This window comes from Mus caroli, chromosome X (assembly GCF_900094665.2).
Source record: "Mus caroli chromosome X, CAROLI_EIJ_v1.1, whole genome shotgun sequence".
NCBI lineage: Eukaryota > Metazoa > Chordata > Mammalia > Rodentia > Muridae > Mus > Mus caroli.
This window is the reverse complement of record NC_034589.1, coordinates 88,443,323-88,459,137: the sequence shown is the minus strand read 5'-3', so window position 1 is coordinate 88,459,137 and position 15,815 is coordinate 88,443,323. Positions and strand designations below refer to the sequence as shown.

The following is a 15,815-nucleotide window of genomic DNA, read 5'->3' as shown; positions in this document are numbered from 1 at the left end:
TGGTGTCGGTGTTTGGAAGCTGATTATGGGATGGGTCCCCGGATATGGCAGTCTCTAGATGGTCCATCCTTTCGTCTCAGCTCCAAACTTTGTCTTTGTAACTCCTTCCATGGGTGTTTTGTTCCCAATTCTAAGAAGGGGCAAAGTGAGACTCACATCTTGATCCACAAACCCAAGGCAGAATGAGTGTCTTAAAGCCCACACCCACAGTGACACACCTACTCCAACAGGGCCACACCTTCTAATAGTGCCACTACCTGGGCGGAGGATATACAAACCATCACAAACCATAAGCCCCAAATTAACTGCTTTCATTTAGAAGTTGCTTTGGTCATGCCATTTTTATCATAGCACTGCAAAAGTAACTAAGACAGATGGTAGGGAACTGTTCATGAGTGACCACTGCAGGGAGATTTTATAGTAGGGGAGAGAGATTGGGCTCAGCTCTCAATGCACCATGGACAAGTGGAGATTTATAGCTCAGGAACAGTGTTATGTGTGTATGCCTGGGGAAAGGGCCCCTGGCCAGAAAATTACTAGGAGGGATCAGTGCTTGGGGAGGCTCTTACTAGAGCAAATAGACCCCTGCAGAAAACTGTCTGGAATGTTTAGATACTTAGAATAGGGAGTGAGGAATTTGATCAGTACCAAGGGAAACCAGACTCTTGCTAAAGGCAAAGGACTTTTGCTAAAATGGCATGCAAGATTCTTGTTACAACTGTTCTAAGCAAGTCAACATAGAGCGCAAGGTTGAGCTGTTCAGAGAGGTTTCAGAGGAAGCTTGATTGAAAGCTGGTCTTCAGTAGCCCACAGTGACTTTTTTTTGTGTGCTTAAACCAGTGTATTTTTACCAGAATCTAGAGTATTTCTTCTGTCCTGTAAAAACCCAGATTTATATTTTAACTTAAAATAGATTAAAGTCTATTATTTAAATCAGCTCAAATTAGATTCTACCAAAGAATAAGTGGGGCACCAAAACTTAAAATTCTTAATAGTAGGTCCAATACAATTAACTATGGCAATACTAGTATCTTTGGCATATGAAATTAAAATTATATGGATCAATAGGAGCAATATATTTTTGAAGCAAAACTACCAAAATCAGCTTGGTAAAGTAGCTGTTGGCTGCTGTTTCTGGAGTATTATACCCCTTCCCCTCTTACCTGGGAACTAATGTATATGCATCAGAGTGCTAAGGGTGAGTGAAAGAATCGTTAGGGATTTTCCTACCAAAGACCTTCAGTATACTCATGGCGAATGAAGACAACAATGATTTGAGAGCAGTCTTTCATTCTAATTTGTTTAAATATGGAAATGGGGTCCAGGTTGGTGAGGAAGAAAAGAGCCACAGATGACTTTCAAGAATGACTCTTTTTCCCAGGCTTTATTTTGTAGAAAGGAAAGGGAGAAGTCAGAAAGTGGATGGAAGCATTAGAAATACCATGTGTGTGAACCTTTCAGTTGCTGCCTTTTTTTATACAGGGAAAACTTAGGAGAGTTTGGAAGGCAATGTTTAGAAAGCTTCCCTCCCTTGTGTCTGGTCTTGACTCATTCCAGAATAGCTTCCAGGGAGTGGAGCATCAGGGAGGCCTAGCCAGTGCCAGGGAGACAGGATAGACCCCCGAGAACCACAGAGTGGAGGACCACGGTTATGTGTGGGTTACATGTTGCCTTTACAAAGATTGACCCCCGCCTTCAAGATTAGGGTAGCTAAAGTTAAGAGGCGTAACATTGCAAGCTTTTGAGACGTATTAGTTGTGTGACTTAGAGCTGCTCGTTTGGAATCACAGAGTTTCTGCTTCCAGGATGGCAGAGCCATGTGTTTCTTTACATGGGAAGAAAACTCGGAACAAATGCTTGGTATGCAATAGGCATATTTACAGAAGAAACGGATCATGTTGCCTCCCAGAAAACCACTATGAACAATAGTAGATTTCCATATCATATTGTTCTGTACTTGGCAATTTCCATACAGTGTTTATTTGAAAGCAAACTCAAATTATATCCCAGGTCACTTTTATGTTGTGGCAGGCAACACTAGGTACCTATTTGTGTTAAGAAAAAAACTGCTTTCAAAGTTGCCTTTTGGAATAAATGTTCTTTTTCGTTTCTAATTAAGCTGTGTTCTTAAACTTGTTATTTTGGAGAATGAAAATTTAACTAGACATCATTATATTACTTAATTTCCTTTTTCTTTTTCTAATTCTGTGAACATGAGAGCATTTTATGTCTCTAGATGTTAATTTTATGGAATTTTTTCATCTCTTAATAGGAAGGGATAATGCATGTGAAAAAACTTCATATATGTTTCTGCGCAAGGAACTTCCTGTGCGACTGGCTAACACCATGAGAGAGGTTAATCTCTTGCCGGATAACTTGTTGAACCGCCCTTCCGTGGGATTAGTTCAGAGTTGGTAAGTAAATGCTGCGAACAGTTCAGCACTGGAAGCATTTTGCACAGAAGTGTACAAACTGTCTGTCTGGAATGAGGCTTTCAGGATAGCTGGGGTTTCCTTGCACTTACAAGCTTTCAGCTATTTGTTTAATAATTTTAATGTAAATATCTTGAACCATAAGATACTTCCTGAACCTTTCATTTTTTCTTGTTATAGACATGATTGCTCATTGAAAAAAAATTAGAGAATAAAATGAAGGAATGACGTTACAGTGACCAGTATCAGTGGACCTACTTTGATTTAAAGGAAGAAATTGAGGCAGTGTCTCTTGTATCCCAGACTGGCCGTGAATTCCATTTGTAGCCTAGGTGTCCTTTGCACATCTGATCTTCTTGCCTCCTGAGTGCTGAGAGCACACTCGTGTGCCACCATGTCCAGTTACTGGGGATTGAAGCAGGGCTTTGACAACAGAGGCAAAGCAAGCACTCCTAATTGAGCTATGTGCCTAACCCATTTGCCCTCCTTTGGATAGAGAGATGTTTTCAACCTTTAGTAAGTCTCAGCCTTGCCTCTTTTATTTTTGTTTTCAAGATCTTTCATGAAGGAAATACTTTTTAGACTAAGTCCTTTACAAGGGAACCTCACGTGAAAAAAACCAATCATCTCCATGCTGTGCTGTGTCTGCTCTATGCAAGATCTTAAAGCAAAGTTAAATCAGTCAGAGCTCTGACTGTAAAGCATGCATTCTCTGTCAGAGGAAGTGGAGTCTGTGATGATCCCCCACCCGCCATGAGGTCACTGAGTGGGAGGCTGGAAGAAAAGGTGGCATGTTTTTAGACAGAGATTTGCATGTTTGGTCTACTCTGCTATAAAAAGCATGGTGGAAGCATGTGGAGAAACCTGGAGGACTGTAAGGACAAGGAGGCACACTGTTGCTAATCAGGAACAGTGTTGAGAACAAAAAAGGGGCAGAAAACGCTAGCCGTGGCCTTGTACTGTTACTTGATGGGTGGGTGGAGTTGACTCGTGCAGAGGACCGTCTTAAGAAATCACCAGCTTAAGAAAACTAGCTCACATTCAGAGGGTTTGTAGTGGCTTGGCTTCTGATAAAGAATGAAGAATTCAATGGCCATTCCTGAAGAATAAGTTTTTGTGAAAAGCACTGTTTTATGCGGTAACCTTGCATGGATTAGGGGTTGACCTAATTTAGATGACAGGGAATGAAGAAGTGATAGCTCACATATAGAAAAGCTGGAGTCGCCAGGCAGTGGTGGCACACGCCTTTAATCCCAGCACTTGGGAGGCAGGGGCAGGCGGATTTCTGAGTTCAAGGCCAACCTGGTCTACAGAGTGAGTTCCAGGACAGCTAGGGGTATACAGAGAAACCCTGGCTCGAAAAAACAAAAAAAAAAGAAAGAAAGAAAAAAAAGAAAAAGAAAAAAGAAAGAAAAAGAAAAAAAAAAGAAAAGCTGGAGTCGAGTGAGCCATGCATTTTGATGGACTTGCACCATCAGAATTAAGGACACAGATTTATGGTATATAGCTGAATAAGGTGGTAAGTTTAGCTGTTCTAGGTAGGGAGACTCTGTAGGCAAACAGTCTCAGGCTGTACATACCTGGGAGGAGGAAACTTGAGCTGTAGATAGTATAAGTCACTGTCAGGGACACTATGATGAAGGTCCTCTTCGGTAGGCAAAGTCATGTCCTTTGATCCATTAGGTTGGAGCAATTAACCAGTTTCCATTGCTTATGCAGCAGTTACTTCAGGAACTTCAAAGTAAATTACTGCCTCCAACTGTTTTCCAACATGAGGCAACTCTGATTCTCCAGAGCCCAGCTGAGTGTTCAGCAACTCTGTTCAGTCCTGATACTAAGTATCTGAAGTCAGCACAGGCCCCACAATGTCAGAGCTCAGTCTCCAGAGACTGAAGCCATACATTATGTGTCAACTGCAAGTCCTGGATCTATCCATGCCTTTGACTGACTGATGCAAGTGACTGGCTGTACATTGAGTTTCCATGGCCCTCTTCTGAGGTTTGATAATTGGCTAAAGTGGATCACAGAATTCAGGAAAGCACTTTGTTTATATTTGCAGGTGCATTGGAAAAGAAACAGCAAAATGGAAGAAATATATCAGACAAGGTGTTGGTGTGGCTTTGTAGCATCCATACCCTCCCTGAGTGTGCTCTGTTGGCACCTCCAGGGGTTCAGTACAAAGCCTTCAGCATCTCCTAATTCGGGAGTTTTTATAGAGCTTCATTTTCAGTCCTCATGCCTCCACAGAGGTTGGGAGTAGACTAAAAGTTTGAGCTCTCTAGTTACTTGCTCATTGTTTTGATCAAGATCATGTTGACACTGTGTAGAGCCCCACTCTAAGTGAACTTATTAGAATAACTCAAATGTGAGCAGTAGGTGCTTCTTCTGAGTAACAAGAGATACTCCTGTCATTCTGGAACTTTAAGGCTTAGGAACTGTACCAGGAAGCAGGAGTAAATACTAAGTTTATTTTTGTGTTATTCATATAACACTGGCAAAGTGAAGTATAGACTCAGATTACAGTGTTAAACCTTCCTTTGTATCCTCTGCATTGTCCGTGTCTACTTCAGACTGTGCATGCCATTTCTTTTTGTTCGTATACATTCTATTTTGAAAACAATAATTTCCTACTTAAGAATTACAAGACTAGTCGAAAGAATTGTCATATACCTTCATCTAGCTTCACCGATAACATTTGACTATATTTGCTCTTTCATAATTCATGTTTATCTCCTCTCTCCCACATTGAATGGGGAGAGAGAATATGAATATATGTGTGCATGTATATATGTATATAATATGACATACACATATGAATGAGAGAAATGTAAACATCGTCAGGATCCAAATGGAATTGGTAGAGCTCGGGAGTTACTAAGGACAATTTCTTTTGCATGGTTATTACCATTAGTGACTAGCATGAGCTTCTAGGTCTACACGTTCATACGGAGGCTCTTGCAACCTTATGACATCTGTAAGACCATCCGGTCAGCAAGTCTTCAACCTCCAGAACATTCTACCCTTGGTATTAATCATTAGAATCGACAGTTCTTGATTTCAACGATCTGGTGTGATCATCTTTCTTTAGAAGTCCCCTTGCCTTGGGCCTTTTCTTTTTCCTTCTTTAATCATATATTACTAACCATGCCTTAGGTATTAAAGAAGCAGCAAGATGAATAAAACAACATCCCTGTTTAACAAGGAACCATTAGAAAAGAAAGGATAAGCTGGTAAGGGGAGTAGAAAAGGAAGTGTGTTGACACAGGAGGGATTTTAAAAGTGTAGTCACGGAATCTACAAGGAGGTGCTCTTTTGAACACACGTGTGGCTTCCTGTAGCATGTTCTTTTTCTTTGAAAATGCTCTTTCCAAATAAATATCAGTAGTATTTGAGGATATAGTTCAGATTGTTCCTTTTATTGGTTGACATCATACAAAAATTCATTGCTTTTCCTGAAACATTTGAATTGATGTTGACATTACGTTCCTTTGCCCCCAAATAACTTTAACACGCATCTCTGGGGATAACTCTTAGAAAACCATGATATAAATATTCACATTTAGAAGTTTGTCATTGATCTAGTAATGTTTCCTAATAGGTAGTGCTTGTTATTATTTTACTAATTGTCTTAATGATCCTTTTTTAAAAAATTGCCAGGCGTGGTGGCACACGCCTTTAATCCCAGCACTTGGGAGGCAAAGGCAGGCAAAGTTCGAGGCCAGCCTGATCTACAGAATGAGTTCCAGGACAGCCAGGGCTACACAGAAAAAACCCTGTCTCGAAAACAAACCAAAAAAAAAATTGACTTGATTTAAGAATCCATCTTAGGATCATGTATTTATTTATGTGATCCAGTCATTTGCTTTTAAAAGTGACTTGCGTGTGAAACAGGGACTCCACTGTTCTCTTGGTCACCCTGTAGCCTTCCCGTTTTCTTTTCATGCTACAAATCTTAGTATGATCTTGGATTCTTCTGCATTTATAACTTTTCTCTTTAAAGGATTACTGCTTTGGGAAAAGGTTGGAGGCCCGCCTAACTTGCTCATGTGTGGCACATCTTATTAAGACTTAAGGATTTTATAATATACACAGTTTTTTCTTGTATTGGCCTTTATTGAAAACTTATCATGATCAATTTAGAATCTTTTCCTGATGTGCATTTCTCTAGTACATACTGATGAAGTTAATTTTACTGTAAGAAATAGCCTTCTTGTATTCTTGGTGTATGCTTCAGGATCAAACCAGAGTACTTCTTAAAATTTTGTGATCTTTTTGCCAAATGTGGTGTGTATGCCTTTAATCCCCGAATTTAGGAGTTAGTAGCTGATAGATTTCTATGAGTGTAAGGTAATTCTGGTCCTCATATTGACTTCTAGGCCAGCCAAGGCTATCTAGTGAGACCCTGTTTCAAGAAAAATTTATGTACTTTTGGAGTAATCAAATTGTACACTTGGAGTATGAGTTAGGATGCATTTGTAATGACAGACAGTACAGCTGAACCTGGCTTGTACAACCAGAAGGGCCAGTCATTGGATGAGTTCTTCCTATTAGTTTGAATCAGAGACATGCAAAGCTATGAGAGCTATGCTTTTTGACAGTGTTGGCTTTGTTTTCAGGTGAGCTTCCTTCCAGGTGGAAGACTGGCTGTAGAAGTTGCAGATCTCATACACTATACCAAAGCAGAGAAGTCATTATGCTTAGAAACCTCCAGCAAGTCTTCTGTGTATTTCTTTCAGTTTGAATTGAAGCCCTAGACCTGTTCCTGAGTCAATGCCTGTGTTCAGGGATGCACTTGGTTCTTAGTCTTAGCTATGGACTGTGGGACTAAAGAGTAATTATTGATGAGAGAGAAGGGCTCTTCCAGAGAAAGATGGGGCCACCTACATGCTCTGGAGGAATCAACTCAGCCTGAAGCCCTTAAGCTGCATATAGGAGTGGAGTAAAGGCTGAGTGAGGCGGGGAAGGGAGCTAGACAGGTAGCTCATGTGCTGACTTGTCTTTTCTAGGTACATGCAGAGCTTCCTTGAACTTTTAGAATATGAAAACAAGAGCCCAGAAGACCCACGAGTTTTGGATAAGTAAGTATGATGCCAATTACATGAAAGTAAAAATACCTCGGCAAGAGAACATGGAACTCATGTTAAAACGAAAGAGTTATAATTTAGGGCTATGAGATGGCTCAGTAGTTAAAGTGCTTACTGAACAAGTGTGCAGACCTGAGTTTGGGTCTGCAGTTGTCAATTGGGTACTGGGCAGGCATGACAGCCTGCCTGTAATCCTAGTGGTTGGAAGTCACCCTGGGGATCCCCAGAGAAGCTGCCTAGCTAAACGTCCTGAGTAAGCGAGCTCTAGATTCAAATGAGAGACCCTGTTTTGATAAATGAGGTAGAGAGTGAATGAGGAAGACAACTGATGCTAACCTGGCATCCTCATGTGTGCGTGTACATTTGTGTGCTCAAGTTTTAACATGAATACTCCCACACACACTACACACACATTTGAGAACACAAATAACTGGAATTTAGACAAAGGTTTTAATTTTCTTGTGGGTAATAAACATAGTTGTTGTTTTATTAAAACTTAAGAATTTAGCATAGTTCACAAAGAACAATGAAACTTCAATTAATGCTTCTTGACCCAATTCTTAATATATGTAGTCAAGGTAAACTAGACGGCAGCTTACTATAAGCATTGTAGGGAATGTTCCATCTAGTGGTAGTTTTAAGAATGCAATAGCCTCCATATATACAGGAATTATCTCCCTAATCCATCAACTTAAAATACTTTCTAAAGTACAATACTTTTTGAGCTTAGAAAATTGTAGTGATTTTGTTTTGGAGAAACGTAAAAGTGTGGTTTTTTTTTTTTTAATACACACACACACACAACTGTTGGATTCTATTGCTGTCACTGTTCACAAAGACTATGGAATTCTCATGTTACCAGAAAGTATTTCTGTTTTCTATTTTTGTTCTCCAGTAAACCATAACCTCAGCTGTGAGTAGAGATTTTTTCCCCCAAGAGAAATTAAGTATCTCCTTTACCCTAATTTCTTCCTGTTGGGGATATACACAGTGAATCCTCAGAGCAGTCCAGTTGTGCTGAGGACGTATGATCCTCACAGTCATGAGACAAACATGTAAGTGGCTTGGATGAGCTCCGTGAATAGAAGTAGGGAAGCACTATACCACACAACCAACCTTGGAGAGTTTTCACCCAGGAAATCTGGAGGTCAGAGGTGTGGGAGAATGTGCTCAAGGTTGTGACAGAGCTAGACCCGTGAGTCATTGTTCCGTTTTCATAGTATGCTGGTCCTCTGCAGTGTACCATACAGCCAGAAATGCTGCTTCAAGCCAGGAGAAGGGAGCTCAGGTTCAGTTGTATCTTATTTAATGGATCCGTGACTGTGAAAAGTACAAGCATTGGGTTCGAGCCACACATATAGTTGTTTCCTTGATACTAGCTAGCCACTGCTGTCTGTAACTCTATTTTTTTCAAACTCTGTTTTTAATGATGGTTCTTAAACACTTTAACCTCCCTTATAGCCCACCACCCACCAGAGGTAGTGGGAAAGAAAGGATATGGGGGAAGTGGGCCTGCTTAGAAAGGTTCTTTGGAGCAACTCTCATCTGTGTTGTCTGGAAATCAGCAGTTCAGTTCACAGGTCAGCAGGCAATGGGAGCTCGTAGACTCACAAACACTTCATGGATACACCGGTAATCCAGTTTGGTAGAGTTGGGTCAGCAACAGCAGTGACAGGACCTAGCAGAGACAGCCAGGCCTCAGCCTCGGCTCAGTCAGCAGGAGGGACCAACAGGAACACCAGGAGACATTCTCAGCTGTGCCTCTCTCAGGGAAGCGAACTGGTGGTGCACAAGTGCTGCACAGCAAGCTCAGCCTCCCTCTGTCACTGTCCAGTGAGTTCTTTTTATAACCTCCAAACATCACGTGTCTTCCAAGGCTTGTGCCTCAACACATGCACCCGTCTCAGCTGACAATCAGCCTGAGTCCAAGGAAGCAGGAAGCTGCAAGAAACTGCAGCACACCACCAGAAGGGTTTTTTGTTTTTGTTTTGGCTCATTTCTCTCTGTGGAGTCCCGACAAATGCAGCTCAACTACTCAGTATATGGTGAACCAATGCATTTGTGTCATTAGTAAAGAATCCTTCATCACCTGTCCTTTCACGTGCTTGCTTTAGCAGAACATCCTCTCTCCTGTGTCTGCTTCAGCTAAACATTCCTTCATGAGTCGGCTTTAGTCTTTCACACCTGTGTCCGCTTCAAGACACACTTTCACATAACACAATATAGCATAATTGACTTTCCAACGAACCCTTAAGGTTCCACATCAACTGTTATTTAACGTGTTGACATTAAATGGATTGAATCTAGGAGCTTTGTTTTCTTAAGTCATTAGTTGGGGACATTTGAAATTCTCAAAATGGAGCTAGCCTCTAGGTGTACACTTGAAGATAAAGATTTGGAGAAGTACACAATTATTAATTAATTGCTATGGTTTTTGTAGAGTCCCAACTCTAACATTTTTTTTTCATCAGGACCAATTTAAGTGAATGGACAGTGCTGAATCCAGTGTGTGCTAGGTCTTCATGGCAGTAGCTCTTAGTGAATTTCGATAACTTCCTGGCTTTATGCAGCTAGGTTGGAAAGTTGAGATTTGAGATGCCTCGTGCTGTTAGTAAAGGGAGGGGTGCAAGATGAGCGTGCATCCTGGTAACAGCCTTTTCTGTTCAGTGAGAACATATAAGTTCTGCCATATGTGGGGTCACTAGCTGGAGAGTCATTTATGTCAATCACATTGGTCCTCATGATGGAGATAGAAAAGCCCAGGAGGGTAGGGAGGTGTTCTGAGAATTCATCCATTTCAATAAGCCTCTTTCCTTCAGGTGAAGATGTTTCTGCACTATAATGAATTGTTTCATTTTACAGATACTTAATTGATAAATACATTGGAAAGAGGTACATGAAAATTTACCCATTGTAAAAATTTCTTGTGCATAATTGCAAACTTGGACTTTTTTGTTTTGTTTTGAAGAAGGGCTTCACTGTGGATTAGCCTGCCTATGCCTCCTGAGGGCTGTGATTAAAGGTGTGTGCCGCCAAGCCTGGCTAATTGTGAACTTCTAGTTTCAGAGTTTATTCATCTTTGCTTTCATTGTACGTAAATATTTGTTACAGAAAATTTTCATTGAGGAAAAAATAAGACGAGATAAGTAAAAGAAACTTATCCCAAAATCTCATTACTAGAGGACAGCCTCAGCTAACATTTTCTTCTGCCCTTTTCCCCTAAGCATTCATATTGTATGAGTGTGAAGTTTTTTGAGACAAGGATTCCCTATATAACCCTCATTGTCCTATAACTCACTCTGTAGACCAGGCTGGCCTCCAACTCACAGAGATCCACCTGCCTCTGCCTCTGCCTCTGCCTCTGCCTCTGCCTCTGCCTCTGCCTCTGCCTCTGCCTCTGCCTCCCAAGTGCTGGGATTTAAAGGTGGACACCACTGCTCAGCAAGTTTTGTGTTTACAATATAGTTCTTGGCCACTTACTAGTGGCCAGCAATTTCATAATACAGTCATGGATCACTCAATGTCAGATACCTTAGAGAAATGCTTCATGAAGAAAAATTGTTTATGTGAACACTGTAGAGTATCCTCATAGAAACATAAGAGGACTACAACCTTTCCAGGCGACATAATCTTTTAGGGACACTATTGTGTACAGTCTGTCACTGAAATGTTATTGTGTAGCATGTAGCTGTCAGTACTCTCTCACACACATATATGCACACACACATGCAAATTGTCTTGTTGGGTTGTTTGTTTGTTTTTGTTTTTGTTTTTTTGACACAGGGTTCCTGTGTAGTCCTGGCCATCCTGGAACTCACTCTGTAGACCAGGCTGGCTTCAAACTCAGATCTGCCTGCCTCTGCCTCCTGAGTGCTGGGATTAAAGGCCTGTGCCGCCACCACTTGGCACTTACTTATATTATTAATTATACAGATAGATCATGCTATTTGACCCACTAATGTTGGCTTTTATCCTGGTTTGTAGTTTTCAGTACCTTCTCCTGTGTGTGAGTCTATGATCCATTGCATAGGTGTTTGTGTCTGAGAGTACTGTGTCATGCTGTGGATGTGGAGATCAGATGACAGTGTTGGGTGCTGCTCTTTGCCTTCCGTTTCCAGGGATCCACAGTCAGGTCAGCAAACTTACACAGCACTGCATTTATGCAGCAAGTCACCTTGCTAGCACAGAGTGCTCTAAAAACAGCTTTTGTTTTCTCTTTCTCTTCCCACACCCGCATTCTCTGGGTATGATGTATGCGTGTGCGTGTGTGGAAAGCAGTTTTTAAAAACAGCTATTTACCTTGTCCACTTGTTTCCCTAGCGTTGATCCTAGAAGTGGAATTATCTTCTTTGGACTTCAGATATATTTGGTTAAATTGCCCTTAGAAAATGTTCCATTTAGCGCCCACACGCAACCTTCACTGGTTATTATTTGCCATTCTAATAAAGAATGTTTTCCTTTGCTTTTGTGCTGGTAAATTGATTGGCACTGTGCTTGCGTTTTCATAGATTTTCCCACTAAGATCCTTTCCCTGGTTTCCAGTGGGATGTTCATCTTCACTAAGTGTATGGGCTTTTATTTCTTCACTTACTCATCAATTCCCCAGTTATGTTCTTTGTTTCTTTGCATTGTATGTTTCTGCCCTTGGTAATAAGCCGAGAACAGCCGCCTTTATCCCAAAGGTATAGACTTAATTCAGCTGATTTTCTTTTATTATTTCTGTGATTTCACTCTTAACATTTTTGTCTTTTTAAAAAGAAATTAATTTTTGTGTATGTTTATATGGCTTATGTGTACATGTGTATGTGTGCACTGATGTGTACATGTGTATGTGTGTGTGCACTGATGTGTACATGTGTATGTGTGTGTGCACTGATGTGTACATGTGTATGTGTGTGTGCACTGATGTGTATATGTGTGTGTGTGTGTGCACTGATGTGTACATGTGTATGTATGTGTGTGCATTTTCATGTGGCGATCAGAGGTTGATGTCAGATGTTTTCTGGATCACTCTCACATGATTTTTTCAGACAGACTCGCTCACTAAACAGGGACCTTGATGTTTTGACTAGACTGGCTAGCCAGTACTCCCCTGGCTCTGGGCTTACAGAGATGTGCTGCCATACCTGGCTTATATGTGGCTACAGATCCTCATCACTTTACCACCCCCTCCCCCCTAAGCCAGCTCCTCACTATTATTCTTACATTTCTCATTCTCTTAGGGCTTAAGGCTTGAAATTGGTATGTATATATGGTTTAAATTGTTAGCCCTCTGGCCCCATCAGTTCAATTATTTCCTTATTTCCTTATTGATTTACGTTCTTTTAGTAAAAAATAAAAAATTTATATAACCTCCAAATGTCAGCACATTCCTAAAAAAGGATTTGAACTGTTTTTTAACTTCACTAGACCCTTGTACTTTGTGTAGCTCCGAAAGAATGTCAGTCGTGAGTTTCACTAGGTTTTAGCGTTTGTGCTTACTTCTTTTTACTATCTAGTGAGAGGAATGTTTCTACTTATAAAGAATACCAGCAGGTAACTAGATAGAGGTGGGGGATGGCTTTCAGCCTGTGAAATGTAAACTTACCACATTGTATTTCCTTCCCACACAGCTTTCTCAACGTTCTGATAAATATCAGAAACAGACACAATGATGTTGTTCCTACAATGGCCCAAGGCGTGATTGAGTACAAGGAAAAGTTCGGGTTTGATCCGTTCATTAGCAGTAACATTCAATATTTCCTGGATCGGTTTTATACCAACCGCATTTCTTTCCGCATGCTTATTAACCAGCACAGTAAGTTGGGTTGTTTTGGGTCTAGTTTTGAACAGGTAACCGTATTGATTTTTCTGAAAAGTTTTCCTTTTGCTTCACTTTAAGTTTACTGACTTAGACTTTTCGCTATAGAAATTTCATTTCTAGTTCAGTTTTTTTTTTAAGGGAATCCTTCCTATTATAAAAATCTGGTTGGGTGGATTGGCGAGCAGGGGGAGGGATAGGGGGTTTTCAGAGGGGAAACCAGGAAAGGGGATAACATTTAAAATGTAAATAAAGTAAATATCTAATAAAAGTAAATAAATGAAGTCCATTAATCGATATTCTTGCATCAAAGTTGTCCTTGGAACGCTTTGTGATGCTTATATTATAGGCAGGACCACTGCCTGCCTTTCAAAGGCTCTGCTGTTACCTTTCTGTGAAGTCAAGAGACTGGCTTAAATGGCAGCCACATTAATTTCTCAATAGTTTTAAAAGCACCAATATGGGAACATTGAATGAGCATGTTAGATATATAAGCAATTTCCTTGATTCCACGGTGATAGGTAAAATCTGATTTTTAGTTAGTCCATGATGCCACACTGAGAGTTTAGTATACTCAGTTCTTTCAACACAATGAACTTCTTCACTGATTTCCAGTACTGTCACCTTGGTTGATTTTTTTAATTCTAAGGAAAAGCATGTACATATTTGGAGTTGTCCTTGCTGAATCAGAGAGGGAGCAAAGCATTTTTTTATTTTTTTATTTTATTTTATTTTATTTTTTTTTTTTTTGGTTTTTCAAGACAGGGTTTCTCTGTATAGCCCTGGCTGTCCTGGAACTCACTCTGTAGACCAGGCTGGTCTCGAACTTAGAAATCCGCCTGCCTCTGCCTCCCAGGTGCTGGGATTAAAGGCACGCGCCACCACTGCCCGGCAAGCATTTTTTAATTTATTTGATTTACTTAGATAAACAAATGTTATGGAACTGTTAATATGTACTTACAGCCGGGCAGTGACAGCACATGCCTTAATCTGAGTACTCAAGAAGCAAGAGACAGGGGATTTCTAGGTTTGAGGCCAGCCTGGTCTACAGAGTGAGTTTCAAGATAGCCATAAGCCCTGTCTTTTAAAAGAATGTATGTATTTATATTTTTAGAAACATGTATGATAATTTATAGAAAAAAGGGAACCTAAATACAAGCCAGCTAATTTACTGACATAGTGGCAATTTCCTTATCTAAGCGTATTTCTGTTCACATAGATATTGCATATGTTGTGTTGTTGATTAAACTCATGCACCTCTGTTTTTTTTCTATTTTTAATAAGTTAGAACTTATGTACTGGCATACACCTATATTTGTCATTTTTATAATCTCAAGTCATTCCTATTTTGTTTAGATATTTATTCTCCTTTTGTGGAGTCTAAGTTAGTCCCCAGGTTTGATTGATAGGTTTGATAAAGTATACCTATAAAAATTTGGCTTGCGTTGCTTCTTTTTCTTTTCAGCTTCTTTAGGCTTTTATTTGGGAATAAAAATCTGCAACTATTGTGTAAAGTAAAGTGGAATAGTTTTCTAAAGATATTTGAACAAATACGGTTTGTGTACACAGAACTGCAAAAGATCCTGCGTGGTGGAGGCGATTGCAGTGCTACCCGTGAGGGTTCTTCACCAATGGCCCATGCTGCATGTCAGAAATACTTAGTGACTGCAGTAAATGGCTGCAAGTGTTGAGCCCTCAGGGAGATAGCCTGTCAATCATTAAGTGTCTTGGTCTAGTTATCATCAGAAGAGGAAGAAAGGCCTGGGCCCCTGACATGCACTGCTGCTATAGGATCTACTACCTGTGCCTGATGGGACTTAAAGTACACCCCTCCCCCTTTTGCCTGATGTATGTGCTCCCTCATAGAGTATTGCATTACTCTAAGTCATTGTGGATCCCGAAATGATTCTAAAAAGATCGTTTTGACAGTTAGGACTTTATTTCTGTGCTTGACCATATCACCGTACTGTGTTTCAATCCCTTTCCTTCTCTTTTGTGTTCATTTAGCACTTCTGTTTGGTGGTGACACTAACCCTGCTCATCCGAAACATATAGGGAGTATCGACCCCACCTGTAATGTAGCTGATGTGGTTAAAGGTAAGGATGCCAGCCCAGTGGCACTGACCGTGGCAGAAATAGCACTGGGGTTTATTTGAGGCAGCTCAGCTGTGGGGTCATGTTGCTGTGTAGTCTGTGATTCATCACAGACCATGTTAGGCCTAAACCAATTAATCCAAATATGAAATCTTTCTAGATCAAGGAAAAACGAATAATTTCTAATGCTCAAACACCAGTTTCTACTTTGTTGGTTAGGGTTGTACTTGTATATCTTTCTTAAAGAGTAAACATTTCAGGAAGGTCTAGATTTGACTTGCCATCATTTTTAATAAGAATTACACGTTATTGCCGGGCGTGGTGGCGCACGCCTTTAATCCCAGCACTTGGGAGGCAGAGGCAGGCGGATTTCTGAGTTCGAGGCCAGCCTGGTCTACAAAGTGA

The 15,815-nt window shown here is 40.5% G+C and overlaps 1 protein-coding gene across 3 annotated transcripts in view; it reads left to right on the top strand.

Moving 5' to 3' along the window:
* Positions 1-15,815, top strand: part of Pdk3 (pyruvate dehydrogenase kinase 3) — a 68,040-nt gene that overhangs the window by 17,099 nt on the left and 35,126 nt on the right. For all 3 annotated transcript variants that reach the window (XM_021153144.1, XM_021153143.1, XM_029473478.1), the window contains 4 exons: positions 2,273-2,414; positions 7,439-7,510; positions 13,129-13,313; positions 15,324-15,413. In XM_021153144.1, the coding sequence (XP_021008803.1) occupies positions 2,273-2,414; positions 7,439-7,510; positions 13,129-13,313; positions 15,324-15,413 (489 nt within the window). The remainder of the gene's footprint in view (positions 1-2,272; positions 2,415-7,438; positions 7,511-13,128; positions 13,314-15,323; positions 15,414-15,815) is intronic.